Consider the following 22,304-nt stretch of genomic DNA (forward strand, 5'->3'; position numbering starts at 1 on the left):
TACTAAAATCAACAAATGTGAAAACAAATTAATTTATTGAAAAGAATAAGATAAATGAAAAAATATATAAATTATTAAAGATGTTTATATAAGAGTCGTGTAAAATATTTGTGTCGGTTTTGAGATTTTCGCTATTGTTAGTCTGAATTATTAACATTAATTTAAACGGAGCATGGCAGAATCAATGTTAATTCTAATATTATCTGGGCTCATAATTCCAGCTAAATTCAAATTTTAAATGAATTGACATTTCTAGAAGATGACAGTTTAAATGTTTTCAATGTCTAACAATGATACGTGGTTTTTTGTATTTTTTTTTCTTTCTACAATATTACTATGGTTTTATCATTCATTAAATCTTAAAAAAAGCCTTTGACAAACTCTAAAAAATTATCAAAATCCGAATAACCGTTTAGGAGAAATATCAAATCATACACCCGAATAGAAATATTCGCTACGTGCGTAACCGCAGCGCCAGACTAAATATGAACTAAGGGAGGCTATCAGCGCCACCAGATGGTTTCGTGAGAAAGATGAAGATGAAATAAATTTTTTGTTTGCTTTATATTTCAAAAGGAAAATTTTGATTTTATTATACAACAGTAATGATTTTATTTCGATTACAAAAATGAAGTGTTTTTTAGTTGAACTTCTCTAAGTAAATGAAAGTGAATCCGCAAATTATCCGTTTCATTGAAGTGCTCTTTGGTCAACCACATTTTTTGTTTTTTGGTCTGACATTAACACAAACAAAGCGGATGGTTCCCAACTTGTGAGCAGGCAACGTATAACTGCCCATGTGAAAAACAATGATTTTCTAAATAATCTATTTGAAATTTATCCCGCAAACACTAAGCGATTGGCCTTGCGATTTGTTATTGCGAACGCAAGGCGAACTGGAAATTGCAATCGTTTGAAGTCAAACGGAAGACCAGTCGGAATTATTGGTATGTCACCAAATCGCCAGCAATTTTTGATTGAATGGTGAAATTTAGTGCGTGTACATCATTATTCTTTGCGGCAAGAATTGCTCGTTGACTTAACCAAGCATAATTCTGATAATTCTCACTAATGTCATTACTCGAATTTTTAATTACGGTGCGTGAAGTTCCAGCAGCTTGCATTAAGGCACGATGCCATGCACAACTAATTTTCTTAGCTATAAACCTTGCGGAGCCCGACCCCTTTCAAACGAATGCAAAATTGTCGAAATCGGTTCGTGCGTTCTGAAGTTATTTCGCCAGGAAGGAAAACCCGACTTATTTTTATATATATAGAAGATAATCTATTTGAAATTATTTAAAACAATTGTGGATTATTTTTATTACTCGAATTCAAGCACAATGCCATGCACCACTAATTTTCTTAGCTATAAACCTTGCGGAGCCCGAGACCTTTCCAACGAATGCAAAACTGTCGAAATCGGTTAAAATTATTTGTTTAAAGTATATTGGAGCTTTAGTCAGAATTAAAAATAAAATCTGAATTATTTTCGATATACAAAAAAAAAACTAAAAAACAAAAAAAAAAACTGAAACTGAAACTTTGAAAAAATTTTTTTTTCCAAAATCAATTATTTTGTTAAGACAAGCTGAAAGTTCTTTAAATCATTTAAATTGGACGCTTAGTTATCTCAAAAACTGCCATTTTTTGCACATTTAGCTCTGTATCTTCAAAATGGCTGGGCCTGCCATTGCCAAAAACTAATAATCACTTCTCCCAATCATTACTAATTGGATTTTTTTAGATCATTCAAATCGGATGCTCCGTTCACTCAAAAACCCGATTTTTATTTTTTGCACTCTTTGCTCCGTATCCCCGAGACGGCTGGACCTGCCTTTGCCAAAAACTAATCAGCTCTTCTCCCTATCGATAGGAATCGAATGTTTTTTGAACCATTCAAATCGGTTGATCCGTGCGCCCGAAAACGTGACTGGAAATTTGTATCCATACATACATACACACACATCCATTTTATCTGAGGTATGCCAAAATGTTCAGAAACCTTCAAAACATCGAGAAATGTAAAAATTTTCAATTTCGATTTTTGGCCCATTACAATAACTTACCCTACGGGAAGTTAATAAATAAAGAAATGCAGTAAACATTCTTAAGGTTAAGTGGTTTAAAACTTATGATCGAAGGATTTGACATGTTAAAAGTGTGGTTCAGGTTTATCATATGTTCAGAAAGCATCGTTTTGAATTGATTTGGGTTTCTGGAATTATAAATATGTTGATTAACCCTCTTGTATATATATTGGAAAGTTTCACTCATGTAACAACTATTGCAATCATTGCAGTCCAACCTGTAAACAAAATCAGTAACCCTATCAATGGGAGTTTTTGATTTAAGAGAAGAAAAAAGGCAACGGAAAGTGTTGTCAAAACTGAAAACCAAAAGAAAACCTTCAGCGGCAGATAACTTTTTTAAAAAATAAGAAAGACTGCTTGAAAAGGGTAAACAAATAACACCTTTATATTTATTTAAAGAGGAAGAATTAAATTTTGAAAAAGAATAGTTAAGATAGGAAGAACTGTTTAAATTGTTTTGTAAAAACTCTAATCTATTTTAATGACGTTATTAACTAAATATGAAGGATAAGAATTATTATTCAAAACAGCACGTATATTTAAAATAGTATATTAAGATAAAGATTCCCTATTTCCGTCACACGCTTTTTTCCTCTCCATTTACTGCAATAATTTTGTTGATCGTAGGTTGAATAGAGCACATGTGAACAGGATTTGATAAATTAATTCACTTCAAATATAAACTTAAGTAATAATGTATATTGAATTATTAGTGAAAAAAATGTAATTTAGATCGTAAATTACTAAAAGCCAGTTAAAATATGGTACGAAATTATAAAAATTATAGGCAACATTATTAAAGCAATTATTTTGGGTAGAAAAATCCAAGCTGATATTGTATCTTCACCGCGAATGCTATATATTAATTCTTTCTGAATTTGTTATACCTTTTAAAAGACTTCAATTTTCAACACGTGTGTCTTATGTTATGACCATAAATCACAAAAGCGAAGATTTTTTGTGTGATACATTTGGAAAATCAATGTTTTAGTCGTGAATAAACAAAAAATCATTTTTTTATACATCCACATCTACAGGTATGACTGAAAAATTGTATAACCCTTGGCAACGTTCAATAAAACAACGTTTACCGGGTCAGCTAGTATATATATATATATATATATATATATATATATATATATATATATACAGTCAACCCTCGGTCACATATATATATATACAGTCAACACGGCACTCTGGGTACACGGTTCCCATACTATGCGAAGCTAAAAATACGACATCCCTCCGAGTACACGGACTTCCTATTACACGGTATTTGGTCAACAGCCCATAAGTTCCTTGCGCAACCTATGAGTGATTCTAGTAACTTGATATCAAAATTGTATTAATGTAAGTTTTGTTATCGACTTTTAAATTTTACACATGCTTGACAATTCAATAATTTCGCTACGCAACACTGTTAAATATTTAGGCGTGCACATCGATTCGAAATTGACATGGAGAACGCACATTGAAAATAAAAAGAAACAAATCCAACTGAAAACTAGCTGTAAGTGGAATTCTGTCTTGAGGCAATTATGGCATCGTGCCTTGAGGCAAATTGCTGGAACTTCCCGTACCGTAACGAAATGTTCGAGGAATATTGAATGTTTTCAAATAGATTATTATAAATATTGTAACATTGTCTAATATTTATAAGAATTATATAAACCGAATTGCAGAGTTGAAATTATTTCTAAAGTATATTAGAACTATAGTCAGAATTAAAAATAAAATCTGAAATATTTTCGATATACAAAATACTAAAAAAAAAAAAAAAAAAAAAAAAAAAAAAAATCCAAAATCAATTATTTTGTTAAGACAAGCAGAAAGTTCTTTGAATCATTTAAATCGGACGCTTAGTTCTCTCAAAAACTGCCATTTTTTACATATTTAGCTCCGTATCTTCGAAAGGGCTGGGCCTGCCTTTGCCAAAAACTAATAAACACTTCTCCCAATCATTACTAATTGAATATTTTTTAGATCATTCAAATCGGATACTCCGTTCGCTCAAAAATTCGATTTCTATTTTCTGCACTCTTTGCTCCGTATCTCCGAAACGGCTGGACCTGCCTTTGCCAAAAACTAATCAGCTCTTTTCCCAATCAATAGGAATCGAATGTTTTTTGAACCATTCAAATCGGTTGATCCGTACGCCCTAAAACGTGACTGGAAATTTGTATCCACACATACATACACACACACACACACACACACACACACATACACACACACATCCATTTTTTCTGAGGTATGCCAAAACGTTCAGAAACCTTCAAAACGTCGAGAAATGTAAAAATTTTCAATTCCGATTTTCGGCCCATTACAATAACTTACCCTACGGGAAGTTAATAAAAGATTTTTACTGGCTTTTTAGGAGGAAATCTGAAATCTCTCTCGATAACAAGTGCAAAACTATCTTAGTGCCCATTTGGACTTATGAAATCGAACTATGGGGTTGTTCTTGTAAATCAAACATAAGCATCATTCAAAGGTGCCAAATCAAAATTTTGCGTATCTTAACTAACGCCTTGGTATATTTCAAAATTTGCCTACATAAGGATTTGAAAATCTCTACAGTCAACGAAATGATCAAAATTAGAAGTTTATCTTTCCTTGCAAGAAATGGACTTCCGATTTACCAAACACTTAGCCCAATATCTGCACGCGCCCTAACTTAGTGTGGCATACATCATCATGTCATAGTTCATTTATGTTATTATTTTTAACTTTTTTTATTTTATATTCAATTTATTGTGTTTTTTGTATTATTTCTTTTTTTGCTCCTATCAGTTTTGTAAATAAGACATTGAAGTCTTGAAACAAAAATAAATTATAACAAACATTTTCGACAGTATGAAATAGCCGATTTGTATGATTGAAAAAACATTCGGTTTGTATTCGATCGCAAGGCGTTTTTGCAAAAGGCACGTTTCGAAAGTATGGAGCGTAAATGGTGTAAAAATGGTCATGCAGTTTTTGAGAGTACGGATTATCGGATTAGATTAATTCATTAAAACCTTTTGCTTGTGTAGACGGTGTGCAATAATTCATTTACAAAAAATTTCGTAATTTTTAAAATATTAAAAAAAATCAACATTATCAAAAAAATTTAAATTTACTTTTCAAAATTTTTCATTCAAAATTCAAAAAAAAATCTACCTTTTGAAAAATTTCTTTAAACTAAAATTTAAAAAAAAAAAGATTTTTTACAAAAATTTTTAAATATTTCAAAATTTTCAAAAAAAAATTAGATATTTTCAAAAACTTCCGAATTCTCAAAAAATTTAGAAAGATCGATTCTTTCCAAAATTTTCAAAAAATTTAGAAATTCTAAAAAAAATTCAAAATTATCATAAAAATAGAATTAAAAAAAAATCTTGTCAAACATACACATAAGTTGTTTGTAGAATATGCTCGTCGCCCAATGCAATAAGCACTTATAAGTTTGCGGTATGTATTTTTAATAAATAATCTATTTGAAATTATTTAAAACAATTATTGATTATTTTCATTCCTCGAATGTTTAGTTACGGTACGGCAGCAATTTGCCTTAAGTCACGATGCCATGCACCAATAGTTTTGTATTATTTTTGTGACCTTGATAAAATATTCGATATTTATTACTGTCATTTTTATTTTCCCGAAGAAGAAGTTTGTTTTCATCAAAAAATCTGTTTTGCTAATTTTTTGTTTTCTCGAGTTTCAAGCCATTCTGAATCGAATGAGACCAAATTTGGAGAAAGTAAGTGTGTGTGGGAACAGATTTTTTGCGTTAAATCGACGTTTTCTCAAAAACATCTGGACTGATTTCAAAAATTTAAAAGCCAATCGATGTATCTCGATGAGGACTATCGTTTGCCAGTTTTCCTCGACGATCGACCGAACCACTTCTTCATAAATAACAGTAAAGTGAAAAAATAATTGACCACATTTTAGCCCGCAATTCTAAATCGATTTTAAAAATTCAAAATCTGTTCGAAAGATATTAGTCGGTAATCGACCTGATTAGTTTTTAGCTAAGATCCGCTGGCACATATTCTTCTAATTAATGTAAATACTATCCTTTATTTTATACTCTTTTTTATTTAAATTATGTTATTGTTCATTATTGTTACTAGATATTAAATTATTTACCAGTTGTAATAAATTTTGTAATAAAAAAAAACTCAAAAACGCCTGCACCGATTTCAAGAATTTAAAAGCCATTCGATGCATCTCGATCAAGACTTTAGTTTGTCAGTTTGGTGCGAGAGAAAAGTGAAAAATTTACGTTTTTAAAAATTCAAGAACATTTCGAAATATTATTTGGGAATCGTTCTGATTAGTTTTGGACAAAGATCGGCCGAGCAGTTTCTTCGTATTTGTTGAAAAAAATTTTTGATGAAATGTTTTGTGTTCATAGACATCAAGGTCCTAAAGAATATACCAATATTAATTTTTAAAATTCATGAAAGTTTGAAGTCAAAGGTCGCTTTTCTGATGTGATGTGACAAAATTTGAATATCACAAACTGAAAAGCCATTTATCTGGAATCGACGGAAAAATAAGACTACAAAACGTCCTAGTGTTGTGAAAAAATATTACTATTGTCAGAGACTACGTATATGCTATACGTAATCGTGCAGTTGAAAATTTCTTTTAAATATCCAAATCTCAATTTCGATTGATTAAGTCAATTATTACACACACATACAACTATCTTAACGCAAAATGCCACTTTCAACTAGTTTTTTCAATTTTATGATCTTTTCTTCTTTAATTTGTCGTTTATAATATCTTAGCTGGACCAGCGGTTGCGATATCGGTTAGAGCGTGGGCTAGCAACAACTAGTCCCAGGTTCGCTGGTTTGACTCCCGCTATCGTCAAGTCTGACAAATGGCAACTTTGATGTCAAATTTCTACTTGGGGTTATAGATCACAATAATAATTCCAAGTGGAAATCGTCCTTCGTGGACATAGTTGCATCATTCAATCATATGTAAACTATTAGACGTAAGAGCTACAACCTTACACGTAGGAGAATGGTGAACCAATGGGTTGCCTATCATAATAATATCTTAGGTCATAAGTCTTGAACAAAACAGCTTATAGAACATATATAGTAAGAGTTCTGATTGCTGTTGAAACAATAAAACAACTAGTGGGGCGCATTGCATCGTGCCTTAAGGCAAATTGCTGGAACTTCCCGTACCAAAAATTATTTTTTTTTTTTAAAGAGATTAACATTTTTGAAAAAAAAAATACTCTAAAAAAACTAGATTTTTGAGAAACTATAAATTTTTGACAAAAAATTTACTTTTTTTTTAGAAAAAAGACTTTTTGAACAAACATTTATTTTGAAACATTTTGAAAATTCTGAACTTTTTTTTCAAAGCAATCCTACTGCTTTAACTGCATAGAGACGAAATATAAAAGCGCGTAAGCGCCGCGTCGCCGTCTAACGGATAAACATTGGTACGGAACTCATAGGAAATTAAACAAAATTTATACTTATTGTTAAAATCTCTATAAAATATCTGATAATTTGATGTGCATATGTCTAATGATCATTTTTGACCGCCAAATGGCATTTTTTTTACTTTTTTACTAGATCTCCGAAACCGCTAAACCTACCTTCGTGAAAATTTGATCAGTTCTTCATCTTGTTAATACAAGTAAAATGTTTTTTGAATTATTCAAATCGGATGCTCTGTTCACTTACTTCCTGAGTTACCGTTTTCGGCACTTTTTGCTCCATATCTTTGTCAGCTGGACCTGCCTTCGTCAAAAACTAATCAGCACGTCTCCTTATCAATACGAATCGAATGTTTTTTGAATTATTGAAATCGCTTCATGCGTGTTCCCGAAATCGTCGATGAAAATTTGTATCCGCACACACATACATACACACATACATACACACACATACATCCATTTTTCTAAGGTATGCCAAAATGTTCAGAAGGTTTTGAAACGTAAAGATATATAAAAAATTTCATTTTCGATTTTTTTGCGATTACTATAACTTGCCCTACGGGAAGTTAAAAATAAATAAATAATATCTTAGCTACTGTGAGTTTTTAATTTTGTTTTGTTTTTTTAAATTTTTGAACGTGAAAATAATTTGACATTTAATAATAATTTAATATTTTAAATATAATAATTGATATATCATTTGTTCAAATTAATTTTTTCTTTATCACATAACGTTATTAGTTAAATTCGAATATATATGCTTCTTTTTGAATTTGCCAAAAACATTTGAATTTTTGAACTGTAATTTTTTATGATTCTTGACAAATGTAATGTTTCGTTTTTAAATTGTGATTTTTGATGTTTTGATGACGTTGTCGTATTCGAATTAACATTGTATGCAAATCAAATCCAAAGCCGGCCACAGACGTAAAGGTATACAACTGAATGAATGCGCAACCATGCCTATTTTCACAGTGCCCACAGACGGCTCAAGTTTATTCTCAAGTATTTGCGCAAGCATATCAAAAATGTCAACTAAGAAACGTCAAGACATAACCTAAAAATATATCTTTTTTATTGATTTACATATTTACAGCATCAGAAGTGAATTCAAAGAGTTCAGAGGGCTAATTTAAATACTTTTAATTATTGATAACTTCCTAAATGTGAATTATTTATTCGCTACAGAGTAATACAAAAACGGAACATATCCTGCCACGCGCGGCCCACAAATGAACTTGCCGACTTGAATGATTGCGCAATTAATATCATTGAAAAGTGCTCATGCCTACTCGTTTGCGCCAATCAAGTTGCGCAAAAAATATCGCTACAGAGTACATGTGCAAGTCGCAGTTTAAATTGGCTTAAATCATAAGTCGATGCATCTCGAAGTTTTCAGGAATATTGACAAACATAATTTTACAGTATCTTGCTTTTTTAATTCATAACTGTCAAAATTTATTGAAATATCTAAAATTTCAATGTTTCGAATGTGAATGTGAAATGTGATTTTTAATATGTCCTTTAACCATCTTACCTAAGTTGGTTATATTATAATATATTTGTTGTTATTTGAATTACACAAAAATATTTGAATTTTGGACCTGCCACTTTTTTATGATTCATTATAAATGCAATAAATTGCTTTTAAATTGTGATTTATAATATTTTGATATTAAAAAACGAGTGCGTAGAAATTAAATTAAACTTGGATTTCAGTTCTTATCGTTCGCCAGTAATTCCTAAATACTTCACACATACTCTAAGTAATTATATAATATAACATCAACTGTAATATTCCTCTGAAAAAAGAACGGTATCAACAACTTAACAAAAGCATTTATTGCAGCAGCTAAAATATCGACTCCCACTCTAAATCATATTCACAGTCATTTTGTGTCCATAGATATTATTGTAGAATTTATGTTAAAAGTTTATGTGAATAATAATACAACCGTTTATGCAGAAGGATAAAAACAGACTGACTGATTATATATTCTTTAACTAATCACAAGTATTACAAATATCATTAACAATCACTTGTTTTACATAAAACAAAAGACAAATATATATACATAAACATAGTAGACACAGAGCGTTTAGTATCAAACTTCAACAATTATAAAGATCATTGCACAGAAAAAGAAATTAAAAATAATTTTGACAAATAACTAGATCACCTGAAGATAAAAGAATATTTAACAGTGCGTGCAGTGACCTGAGAAATTTAATAGTCAATTATATAAATGTTTTTTATGAAAATTATTTACATAATCTTTAGGCAAATTGTTAGCTTTGGAAAGCGACCATAAAATTAAAAAGACCATAAGATTTTATTGATTTCTTAGATCGTCTAGTAGAGGATGCAAAACAATACCACCTCGTAACGATAGCCGGTGACATCAACACATGGGCAGTAGACTGGAGTAGTAGGAAGACTAATGCAAAAGGTAAAGGCCTTTACTACACTGGATGTGGTTTTACTAAATAGTGGTGATAAGTCAACCTTTGTCAATGGCGATGCAAGCTCAATGATTGACATTACTTTTGTTAGCAATAGCCTTGTCAGAGAAAATTGCAACTGGAATGTATTAGGTATCTACACTGCCAGTGATCATAATGCAATCATCTGGGAAATATCAACAAATAGAAACATTAGAAGACATGTAAAGTTATCTACAGCCATTAGGTTGAAAATAAAATCTTTTGATGAAAGTGATATGAGAGTAGCTTTAAATTGCAAACTTATTACTTCAGAATACGCTGAGGAGCATACTGCAGAGCTGATGGAGAGAGTAACTAAATGCCATGATGTCAGTATGATTCGTAAGCATGGCATAAATCAAAGACAATCTGTGCATTGGTGGAATGAAAATATCAGCTTTCTTCGTAAAGAGGGTCATAGGAAAGGAAGGATCTCTCAGCGAGGTTATAGTCTCACAAATTATGCACAAGTAGTGAAATACTTCTGGATGAAAACCGAAAAGTGAAAATGCCTGAAATAGCTGACATTCTAAAAATAATAATAGAATATATTAGACATATCGTCCGCGAATATTTAAATACGAAAAAGCTCTGTAGCATAATGACCGATAGCATAATGAGTTGATGATTCATAATAGTTTTTGGAGCTGTTCAATCGAAATAAAACTGAGTTTTTGCATAAATATGTTACCATGGATGTGACCTGGATTCTATTCATGTCTAAAAAGGGAGATTTTCCACGAAAATGGAAACAGCAAAGGTTAGTGCTTTTTCCCATCATTCTACCGGCCGATATGCCTGCTGAATACAGCGGGTGAAATTCTTGAAGCATTAAATCACCAAAGAATAGATGCATTAGTTGATCCACTCCTAGCAGACAATCTGCTATTCAATTGCAATTTCCGAAAGAGTCAACTATCGATGCTATAAACTTGGTAGTTAATACTACCAAGGAAGCAATTGCTCTAACCAGATGGGAGGGTGGTGCAATGAATTACAGTCTAGTAGCTACATTAGATATCAAAAATGCATTCAATTCTGCAAACTGGGGCATGCATTATGCATGCACTCCGTGACAAGAACGTGCGGTATACCTCTTCAATATAGTCGCAAGCTACTTTACGGACAGAATTCTAATGTACGATTCATGCGATGGTAGAAAAGAATATAATATAACAGGAGGTGTGTTGCAGGGCTCCGTTCTAGGCCTTTTGCTTGGAATATTATGTATGATGGTCTTTTGAGACTGGAGATTCCACCATCTGTCAAACTAGTAGATATGCAGATGATGTAGCCATAGTAGTTGTTTCGAAACAAATTGATAAGATTGTTTGTCTATTTGGCATAACCATGAGAAAAATTAATCGCTGGATGGGAACAATGAACCTCCAAACAGCACAACAAAAAAGTGAAGCTGTTTTCATCACGAGCAGAAAAACAATAGAGACCACCAAGCTGAAGATACAAAATGTAGAGATCACGTTAAAACCTCACATCTGTTACCTTGCGCGAACAGTTTAGTGGTAAAGTGTCAGTAGTTAGGACGAGTCTTGCTCGACTGATACCTTTTGTTGGAGGCCTAAACCAAACCAGATGGATATTACTATCATTAGTGGTTACTGCGGTACTTACATATTCTATCTCTAAACTCAAAAATTGCGAAGAATGCCAGGACCTGCATGTCGTATATATCGTCTGAGTGCTTTAAGAGTTGATTGCGCTTTTCGCACAATATCGGAGGAAGCAGTGTGCGTCATTTCAGGAACTTTGCCTATCTTAGACTTAGCAGAGAAAAGACAGACAATTTACCAACGAAGACATCAACAACTGAGTCCTGAAAAGTTGGGAGTGGAAGAACGCAGAACAGCATTGGGTGAAGAGTAGATGGACGCATCGTCTCATTCCAAATATCAAAGTAAGGCAAAATCGCAAGCATGGAGAAGTTAATTATTACACTGTACAAATGCTATCTGGGCACGTCTGTTTTTGAGCCTACCTACAGCGCTTCAAGCGCAACAGCTCGCCGGATTGCCCATATTGTTTGGGCGAAATCTAAGATGGTGAGCACGTGTTCTTCATGTGCTCTCGATTTAGTGCTCTACGCAACGATGTAAAAGAGATATTGAGCCGCAGAATTACCCCAGATACTGTTGTAAAAGTGATGCTGACAACTGACGCTGCTTGGAACTCCATAGACAGATTTGCGAGAGAAGTGCTAATTGACCTGCGATCTATGGCAAGTGAAAGAGCGATTGGGACTTTGCTCAATTAAACGATAAGTATAATTTCAGTGCAAGAATAACATTCTAAATCCTCCCCGCATAAAGTAATGCCTAACGGCGGTTTCTGCAGGGACCAGAGGTAAGGGCAAAGCTGAGATTTTTGTCGGTATTATACCCAGACGGTATTGAGTCCGGCATACTCAGACGAAAGACTAGTCTGGGAGGCAAAAATGCATTTCCTTCGCTATACAAAAAAAAACATCCATTTTTTCTAAGGTATTCCAAAATGTTCAGAAACCACTGCAACGTAAATATATGCATAAATTTTCATTTTTATTTTTGGATGATTACAATAACTTACACAACGGCCAGTTAAAAAATGAAAATTTAGAAGAGCTAACTTCAATTGCTCTTAAATGGAATAGTTTGCAATTGATAATAAATTTTGCAAAACTATGTCTATAACCTTATGCAGACACTTAGAACATGTCATTTTATATATTATTGAATGATAAACAAGATCCTATCTCTCTCTTTTATTGTGAATGGCTTATGATAGTAATTGCTTGCTTGCATTATGTTTCATCTTCATTATGAATCATTTGATGTGGTTTCAAAGTAAAGTTATAGTCTAAGAGCCAGTGAACTATTTGACTAACCTGTTTTCACAAAGCCAGAAATTTTTTTAATGATATTTTATTATCGGCCCATTAAGAAAGTACCATTCTGGCAGTCATTCCGCGGTTGCGTCATCATCCCTTCAATTTGTGAAAATGTAAAAAAAACTGTTTTTATAACTTGCTCGCACAAGGCTCAAATTTTGAGGGTGTCTTCTTTTAACTATTCAGAAAGCATATGTAAAAAGCCAGCCCATTCTGACGGTTGCAAGGGTCTGCCAGACGAGTACATAATAGTCACGACGCGCAAGGGTGTGGGCGCATTGCCATACATAATTGACTAATACCCTTGTATTTGAATAATTAATACGCCATTTTAAAGGTCATTTTGAAAACATCCGTTATACCAAACTTCAACTTTGTATCTCACCTTATGGCCGAGATATCATTGAAAATATGCCAATGTGGCCCCTTTTTCAACTTAAATTTTTTGCGTAACCATAAAAGATATCGAAGAAAAAATTTCGTGATTCTACTCATATTGGCTTAAACCACATAATGTATAGTAATATATGCTAAATAATCCTTTATTATTAGCTAAAAAGGATAAAATAATTTTTCAATTAATGTTTTCGGATAGTGCGTTTTGTTTAATTACTTTATTATTAGCGTTATTTAAAAGCTTATTATTTTCTCTTTTAGTACTGCAAATATGGTTTAAATCAAATTTGTGGAACACATTGAAAAATTGAAGAAACCAGAACCAGTACACCCGCGCGTAACGCTAATAGTAGCCCGCATAGAATTCGTTCGGTCGGATAAGCGATGCGTTACGCGCGGGTGTACTGATTCTGGTTTCTTCAATTTTTCAATGTGTTCCACAAATTTGATTTAAACCATATTTGCAGTACTAAAATAGAAAACAATAAGCTTTTAAATAACACTAATAATAAAGTAATTAAACAAAACACACTAACCGAAAACATTAATTGAAAAATTATTTTATCCTTTTTAGCTAATAATAAAGGATTATTTAGCATATATTACTGTACATTATGTGATTTAAGCCAATATGAGTGAAATCACGTTTTTTTTTTTCGATATCTTTTATGGTTACGCCAAAAATTGAGTTTGAAAAAGGGGCCACTTTGGCATATTTTCAATGATATCTCGGCCATAAGGTGAGATACAAAGTTGAAGTTTGGTATAACGGATGTTTTCAAAATGACCTTTAAAATGGCGTATTAATTATTCAAATACAAGGGTATTAGTCAATTATGTATGGCAATGCGCCCACACCCTTGCGCGTCGTGACTATTATGTACGTCGTCTGGCAGACCCTTGCAACCGTCAGAATGGGCTGGCTTTTTACATATGCTTTCTGAACAGTTAAAAGAAGACACCCTCAAAATTTGAGCCTTGTGCGAGCAAGTTATAAAAACAGTTTTTTTTGCATTTTCACAAATTGAAGGGATGATGACGCAACCGCGGAATGACTGCCAGAATGGTACTTTCTTAATGGGCCGATAATAAAATATCATTAAAAAAATTTCTGGCTTTGTGAAAACAGGTTAGTCAAATAGTTCACTGGCTCTTCTACTATTATGCTTTAGTGCAATAATAAACTCTTAATTCTTTTTTATAGATTTGCTGTTGGATTATTGAACTTGCGTCTCAACTTGAACGTTGCACGAATCATGAAGATCTCAAGACATCGAATCTTTCCCTCAGTAATTTGAGTTTGAATGATATTTTACCACAGGTTAGTCCTTTTGAACTATTAATTACTATAATATAATAATTTAATAATGAAACTTTGCCAATTATTTAATATGCGCTGAAATTCTGTTTGAACAAAGCGAAGTATTGTGAAATATTTTATGATTGAATATTTTCAAACTAATTATTTCCGCAATAAACTATTCAAGTTAAATTGAAGTATTGTTTTTAGAAAATTATATAATTTTTTTTTATTCTTTTTTTTTGTAATTTAGTTGGAAAGCTTTATTTTTCTTAAGTAATACCCGGTGCACACGACGCCAGTATTCCTTGTAACAGGATTTCTGTCAAGTTTTCTGGTAAGGTGAGAAAGAATTTTGCGCCAGATTTTTATTTATTTTTTGATTAATAGTAATATTGTGCATTTTGAAATAGATTATTATAAATATATACTGTGAATTTTACAATTCATATTTTATAGGCCTAAAATACAGTAATGCTTATAAGTGTACAAACAGAGAATTCATAAGATGATTTTATCTCATATTTCTAAGAATCAAATGAAATAATAATAATTAAATGATAATAAAATGCTTTATTGGATGATTAATACTGATATGAAAATATTAAAAAGGTTTGCAAATTTTAATGTTTCTTTTAAATTTTGAGTATTTTTGCAAATTTCGAAATTTTTGAAATAAAACGATTTGACTTTTTTTAAATTTTTTTTTAAATATTGAAATTTTTTGATATTTCAGATAAAATTAAAAAAATTGAAAAAAAAAATTTGAATTTGTTCGGAAATTTAAATATTTTAAAATTACTGAACTGCGTTTCTCAAACTAATCATTTATTCACATCGCTATTCACAAAATAAAAACTGAACGCTTCCAAAATCGAAGTACATGAATTAAGTACGAATTGATATTTACGTGATCAAATACAGCTTTTCTATTGTACACTGAAGATATCGGCCACAAAATAATTCATCTATCGCCGATTAGGACTGGCTCTATTCGTAAAATACGGCAGGAATTTTCGAGGACAGAAGTTGCTGTGATTTCCGACGTTGCTAGGCAACGGTTTTACACAGAAGTTATGATAAGGATACTGCCGTTGTGAATAGAGAGCTTAAACGTGAAATCTGGCTAGCAAGATCGAAAAATATGTCGGGCAAGATCGAAAAATATGTCGGGCAAGATCGGAAATTATGATTTATCATATCCTTGCTAGGTATCAAACTGTGCGGCGTCGTGAAATCTGGCGTCCTGTGCACCGGGCTTAATACTAAAAACTTTCTTACAAATACAGGCAAAGGAGGAAAACATTTAAAATATGTAATTAAGTACAAATTATTAATTAAGTTTGAAGGGTCCATTTATAAAGCTGAACTCGTCTGTTTATATTGGAGAACGTAAACATATAAAATGGTGCATTATACTACTTATCAACATGCATTATCTATTGAGTATAGCATATACAGTATTTGCTTCAGCATTTTATTAACGTTTTTCAGTTGACATTGTTGCGCCGCTCTATAAAACAAGCACAGATATTTTAATTAATTTTAATCCTCATTTTCTGAATAACTGCATTAATCTTCTACCTTATATATTCTGCTATTTTACATGCAATTTATGGAAGTGAATTTGTTACCTAATTTGAAATCGGTGATGCATTAAACTCTAACCGTTTTTCTTTTAATTTTTTTTTATTTCCCATACTTTTACTTTTATAAATGAATTCTGGTTAAAAGGGGTTATTATTTGTAAATATGAAATGCGTTTGATGTGCGCGCTTGTTTAAACTGATCAGTAATAAAAAAAAGCAATAAGCCTGAATATTACCTAGCAACTTTCAATGTGCGGGCATCTCTGAACCGATCGATATTCATAAAATGATTTAAATCTGAACTTGCATATACTCTTGGGTAAAGTACTGTTAGTTAGAAACTTTGATTGTCGATAGCATTTTAAGAGCATTTTGTTATCAAGCATTTTGGCACATTACAAAAAGCCTATGTTCTATGTTAAAAACAATGTTTTTTATTAACTTCCCGCAGGGTAAATTATATTACCTCTCCTGATCATTTTGAGAAATGGATGAATGTGTGTGTAGTATTAATGAATTTATGCATGTCCGTATATAAGTTCGATGATTTCGTGCGTGGATAAAATGGATTCAAAAAACATTCGATTCCTGTTGACGGGGGCCTAGTTGAATTTTAGAGAGGGGCGGGTTTAGCCGTTTCGAAGACACAAAGTAATTTATTTACGGTAGCGAGAAGCAGTGATTTCGGAGAATCAAACATCTGATGACAGCGCAAAGGATGACGAGGAAAGACTTCAAGAAGATGTAGAGTAAGCCATGTAGTTATAAATTGAAAAACGATAAAGGGCACTCACTAATGGCCCAACAAATTCAATTCGCATTTTTATTATAGACAAAGAGTCTAAATCACAAAACATAATAGGAATTAGGTCTGACGTTTGCGTCTCTCCGCATAGTTTGTTGAGATGTCCGCCGAGCAAATGTTTTTACGAACTTCAAGCAGAAAATGGTAAACAACTTGCTACATATGGCAAGTTGTCTTTAAAGCTGTATTTAGGTTTCAATAGAACCCTCTCCTCGAAATTAGTGGTTGCCGAGGCATTACGTCTTATCATTGGAGTAGGTTTGCTTGCCTATACTTGTCGTAAGGCCGTATATATATCGCCAAAAAAAGTTCCATAAATATCGGCTTAAATTGTTTTTCAACAGTTAATTACAAGAAATCGGCTCACCTAAAACTAATCGGTATCATTCCCAACTAATATCTTTCGATTCGAGTTCTTGGTTTTTTAAAATGGGTCCTAAATATAAATAAATAAATAAAATATTCAATCGATAAGTTTGTTGTCCTAACGCTGACGGACGCTTTCATAGGAAGCAGAAGGAATGTAACAGCAGATAATTTTTTCGCGGATGGTACATTAACCAAAAAAATTTTTGGTGTGCTCACGCGTTGTCTCAATCGGGCATTTTCTCTTATTATATTTTGTCTTTCTTCGCTTAAGTTCTGTGAATACACTTCTTGCTGGCTTGCATGTCTTGTGCGGCGGCCGATGTTTTTCTCTAGGCATTTTAGACTATGGACAGAGTGGTGTATTTAACCTCAAATGCACGATCCACATAATTTACACAGTTTAACTCACCACCTTAAGGAGCTACAACCACTGTAGATTTCTCCAAAAACGAAAAAGAAAATTTAGGCTTAAAATAACTTGAACCTTTTAGAATATGAGGAAAAATATTTCATACCTAAAACTTTCTTTTTTACTGGTAATTATGAGCTTTTACTAATGCGCGTCCGCTCAAATACATTAACAAAAAACATAATTACAACATGTACATTGTACAATAACATAAAAGCATAATTAAAAGGTTGTCAAATATCTCCCTTCCGCCTTTTTGTCTTTTGAATTTCGCGGCTATGTACAAAGCGCTACAGAGCTCATATCTGGCAATACTATACATAATTTGAAAGGTCTTGACATAACCTACAAAACGACGCTATGCATGATTAGTTTGGATATTGCGTTCAACAGTTATAGACGTGTAAACATGGAGTTCACTAACGCCGAAATTCGCGCTATTTTAAAGTTTTCCTTCGTTAAAGGCAAATCCGCTAGAGAAACGTTCCGTGAGATTAATGGTGTTTTGGGGGATGGTACTTTATCACTTCGAACCGCGGAGGAATGGTTTCGACGATTCAAAGCCGGTGAAAACGACGCCATGGATAAGCCAGCTGGCGGAAGACCTATGACGACAAATACCGATCAAATCATGGAATACATCGAGTTAGACCGGCATGTGGCATCTCGTGACATCGCCCAGGAGATGGGAGTTAGTCACCAAACCATTTTAAACCATCTGCAGAAGGCTGGATACAAAAAAAAGCTTGATGTTTAGGTGCCGCATGATTTGACGCAAAAAAACCTTCTGGACCGAATCAACGCCTGCGATATGCTGCTGAAACGGAACGAACTCGACCCATTCTTGAAGCGGATGGTGACTGGCGACGAAAAATGGATCACATACGACAATATCAAGCGAAAACGGTCGTGGTCGAAGGCCGGTGAATCGTCCCAAACAGTGGCCAAGCCGGGATTGACGGCCAGGAAGGTTTTGCTGTGTGTTTGGTGGGATTGGAAGGGAATCATTCACTATGAGCTGCTCCCATATGGCCAGACGCTTAATTCTACCATCTACTGCGAACAACTGGACCGCTTGAAGCACGATCGACCAGAAGCGTCCAGAATTGGCCAACAGGAAGGGTGTAGTGTTCCACCAGGACAACGCCAGACCACACACTTCGTTGATGACTCGTCAGAAGCTACGGGAGCTCGGATGGGAGGTTTTATCGCATCCACCATATAGCCCGGACATAGCGCCAAGTGATTACCACCTGTTCCTGTCCATGGCGAATGCCCTTGGTGGTGTAAAGTTGAACTCAAAAGAGGCTTGTGAAAAGTGGCTGTCCAAGTTCTTCGCAAATAAGGAGGGGGGCTTCTACGAGGGAGGTATTATGAAGTTGCCGTCTAGATGGAAACAGATTATCGAACAAAACGGCGCATATTTAAACTAAATACGATCACTGTAACACTTTTTATAAAGCATTGAATAAAGAGCAAAAAAGCGGAAGGGAGATATTTGACAACCTTATACAACATGTATTATCTTGAATATACAAATATAAGTTATCATTAAACATTTATATTGCATAAATAAACTGTAAAGCATTTTTAACCAATAGATGATCAGTGCAGAGTCAACACATATAAGGGTTGACTATATTGCGGCTGGTATTGCTGGGGATAATTTCATCAATAGTCTAAGCAATATTTTATAAATAATAATAGTTTTGGAGATTAATATTGTCATCTAAACATGTAATTTTTGTCTTAAAGTCGATTATAAACTGCTTAAGCATGCCGAACCGTCTTTGACGGAAGCACCAAAAGTAGGACGCTCTGATATAATATTATCAAGGGAAGAAAATAAGAAAGAAATTATAAAAATAACCAGCTGCAAGTGGAATTCTGTCTAAAGGCAATTAAGGCATTGTGCCTTAAGCAAATTGCTGGAACTTTCCGTACCAAAAATTATTATTTTTTTAAAAGCGATTAAAATTTTTGAAAAAATTTTACTTCGGAAAAATCAGATTTTTGAGAAACAAAAAAGAATTGTTTGAAAAAGAAAGTTTTCTTTATTTTGGCATAGTTTGGAAATTCTGAACTTTTTTTCAAAGCAATCGTACTGCTTTAACTGCATAGAGACGAAATGTCAAAGCGCGTAAGCGCCGCGTCGCCGTTTAACGGATAAACATTGGTACGGACCCATAGGAATGTAAACAAAATTCATACTTATTGTAAAAATCTCTATAAAATATCTGATAATTTGATATGCATATGTCTAATGATCATTTTTGACCGCCAAATAGCTTTTTGTTTTACTTTTTTCATTAGATCTCCGAAACCGCTAGACCTGCCTTCATGAAAATTTGATCAATTCTTCATCTTAAAATACAAGTAAAATGTTTTTCGAATTTTTAAAATCGGACGCTCCGTTCTCTTAAAAACCGTGTTACCGTTTTTGGCACTCCTTGCCCCGTATCTTCGGAACGGTTAGACCTGCCTCTACCAAAAACTAATCAGCACGTCTCCTTATCAGTACGATTCGAATGTTTTTTAAATTATTTAAATCGGTTGATCGGTGTTCTTGAAATCGTCGACGAAAATTTGTATCCGAACACACACACACACACACACATACATCAATTTTTTCTAAGGTATGCCAAAATATTCAGAAACCTGTGAAACGTCGAGAAATGCAAAAATTTTCATTTTCGATTTTTTTGCGATTACTATAACTTACCCTACGGGAAGTTAAAAAGGCTGGGATATCAGATTAATAGTAAAAAAATTAAACTGACAATTTTTTATTTTTTCTTATCTATAATTTATTTCAAAACTTTAAACGAGTTTTTGCGGCACGCAAAATAGCTACAATTTGATTTTTTTTTCATTCGAATTTTTTACAGTGTATTTAAAACTACATTTTTAAGTGCTCATCAAGCGTGTGCCTCCAATTTGACGCGGATCGTTGAAATAGCTGTGGTACCGCCGTTTTTATTTTTTTTTTTACAATTATATTTTATTTTGTTACTTTAAAGTACAATAAATAACTATCTTTAATATCATGATTTTATTACTTTTCTTTCCGCCCGAAATAAATGGCAAAAAATACGTTTTTTTGGCTGCTACAGTGGTGTAACCCCTCAAAGACAAATGCCTGTTGTTGAAATTGAATAAAAAATTGCACAATACACGTGATTGATTTGATGGTCTCTAATTGAATAACTTATTTTTAACTTCCCGAAGGAGAAATTTATGATTTCATCAAAAAATCCGAATCGCTTATTTTATGTATTCTCGACGTTTTAAGCCATTCTAAATCGAATGAGACCAAATTTGGAAAAATAATGTGTGTGTGTATGTGTATGTGTGTGCGTTCTCAAAAACGATTCGACCGATTTCAAGAAATTAAAGGCAATTCTATGTATTTCGATGAGGACTAGCATTTCTGAGTCTTGTGCGACGATCGTCCGAGCCGTTTCTTTGTAATTTGGAAAAAAGTGTTAAACTTTTTGTCCACATTTAAGCTCATACTAGCGAATCGATTTTAAAAAATCAAAAACTGTTCGAAAGATATTAGTTGAGAATGATACTGATTAGTTTTAGGTGAAAATCTACCGAGCCGTTTCTTTGTAATTAACTGTTAAAAAAAAATTTAAGCTGATTTTCATGAAACTTTTTTGGCGATATATACCATGGTCTTTTAGAACTTACTGAAATATTACGGCACTTACGGAAATATTATTATTAAGTAGTTTAATTTTAAAAATCCATCGAAGTTTGAGAAAATGAGTAGTTTTACTTGGTATAACGATAGAGTAGTTGGTCTTAATGAACATAGCAAACAATTAAAGTCCTACAAAAAACTGGCCTAATCATAAAAGTTATTGATTTTTGAAAATTTGATTTTAAAAAATACTCGGACCGTGTTGACGTGTTCGATTTTCAATAATTTGTAATAAATCCGCTTTGAATACTTTTAACTACTCATAAATTAATTTATCTCTCATGGATTATGTCGGTTATTTACACAAATCGGAAAGTTTATGTAACTTGCCACAAGGCAAAATACCAAAACCAACTAGTTTTACTTTTGTTTCACAATTTTACAGTGAACACAATGCCGGTTTGTCACATGAAATTAACTGAGAAGAGAACAATGAGTAGCTGTCAAACAAATGAGTTGCAGTCAAACAATGCATCTACTGGCGCCATCTACTTAAAATATTGGTTTGCAGTACATGCTAAAGTAACTATTTATTTATTTATTTATTTTTTCATGTATGGGAAAAAGATTTTTCCGCTTTTCTGTTGGAATTTTTCTTCAATTTTCTTTGCTATAAACCTCACGGAGCCCGAGACCTTTCCAACGAATGCAAAATCGTCGAAATCGGTTCGTGCGTTCTGGAATTTTATCGTCAGGAAGGAAAACCCGACTTATTTTCAAATAATAGAAGATACACCAAAAATAAAATCTAATATGATAATTAATCTGTATAGATTTAGAAGGACTAGAGAAGATAATAGCATGTAAG

The 22,304-nt window shown here is 32.9% G+C and overlaps 1 protein-coding gene across 1 annotated transcript in view; it reads left to right on the forward strand.

Moving 5' to 3' along the window:
• The window catches only part of LOC113369785 (CUE domain-containing protein 2), a 159,712-nt gene that overhangs the window by 66,279 nt on the left and 71,129 nt on the right, over window positions 1-22,304 (forward strand). The window contains exon 4 of the mRNA XM_026610356.1: window positions 14,520-14,636. Within this exon, the coding sequence (XP_026466141.1) occupies window positions 14,520-14,636 (117 nt within the window). The remainder of the gene's footprint in view (window positions 1-14,519; window positions 14,637-22,304) is intronic.

Source organism: Ctenocephalides felis, unplaced genomic scaffold (genome assembly GCF_003426905.1).
Source record: "Ctenocephalides felis isolate EL2017-DRISC unplaced genomic scaffold, ASM342690v1 CF-g0.4_SCAFFOLD_01492, whole genome shotgun sequence".
NCBI classification, from domain to species: domain Eukaryota; kingdom Metazoa; phylum Arthropoda; class Insecta; order Siphonaptera; family Pulicidae; genus Ctenocephalides; species Ctenocephalides felis.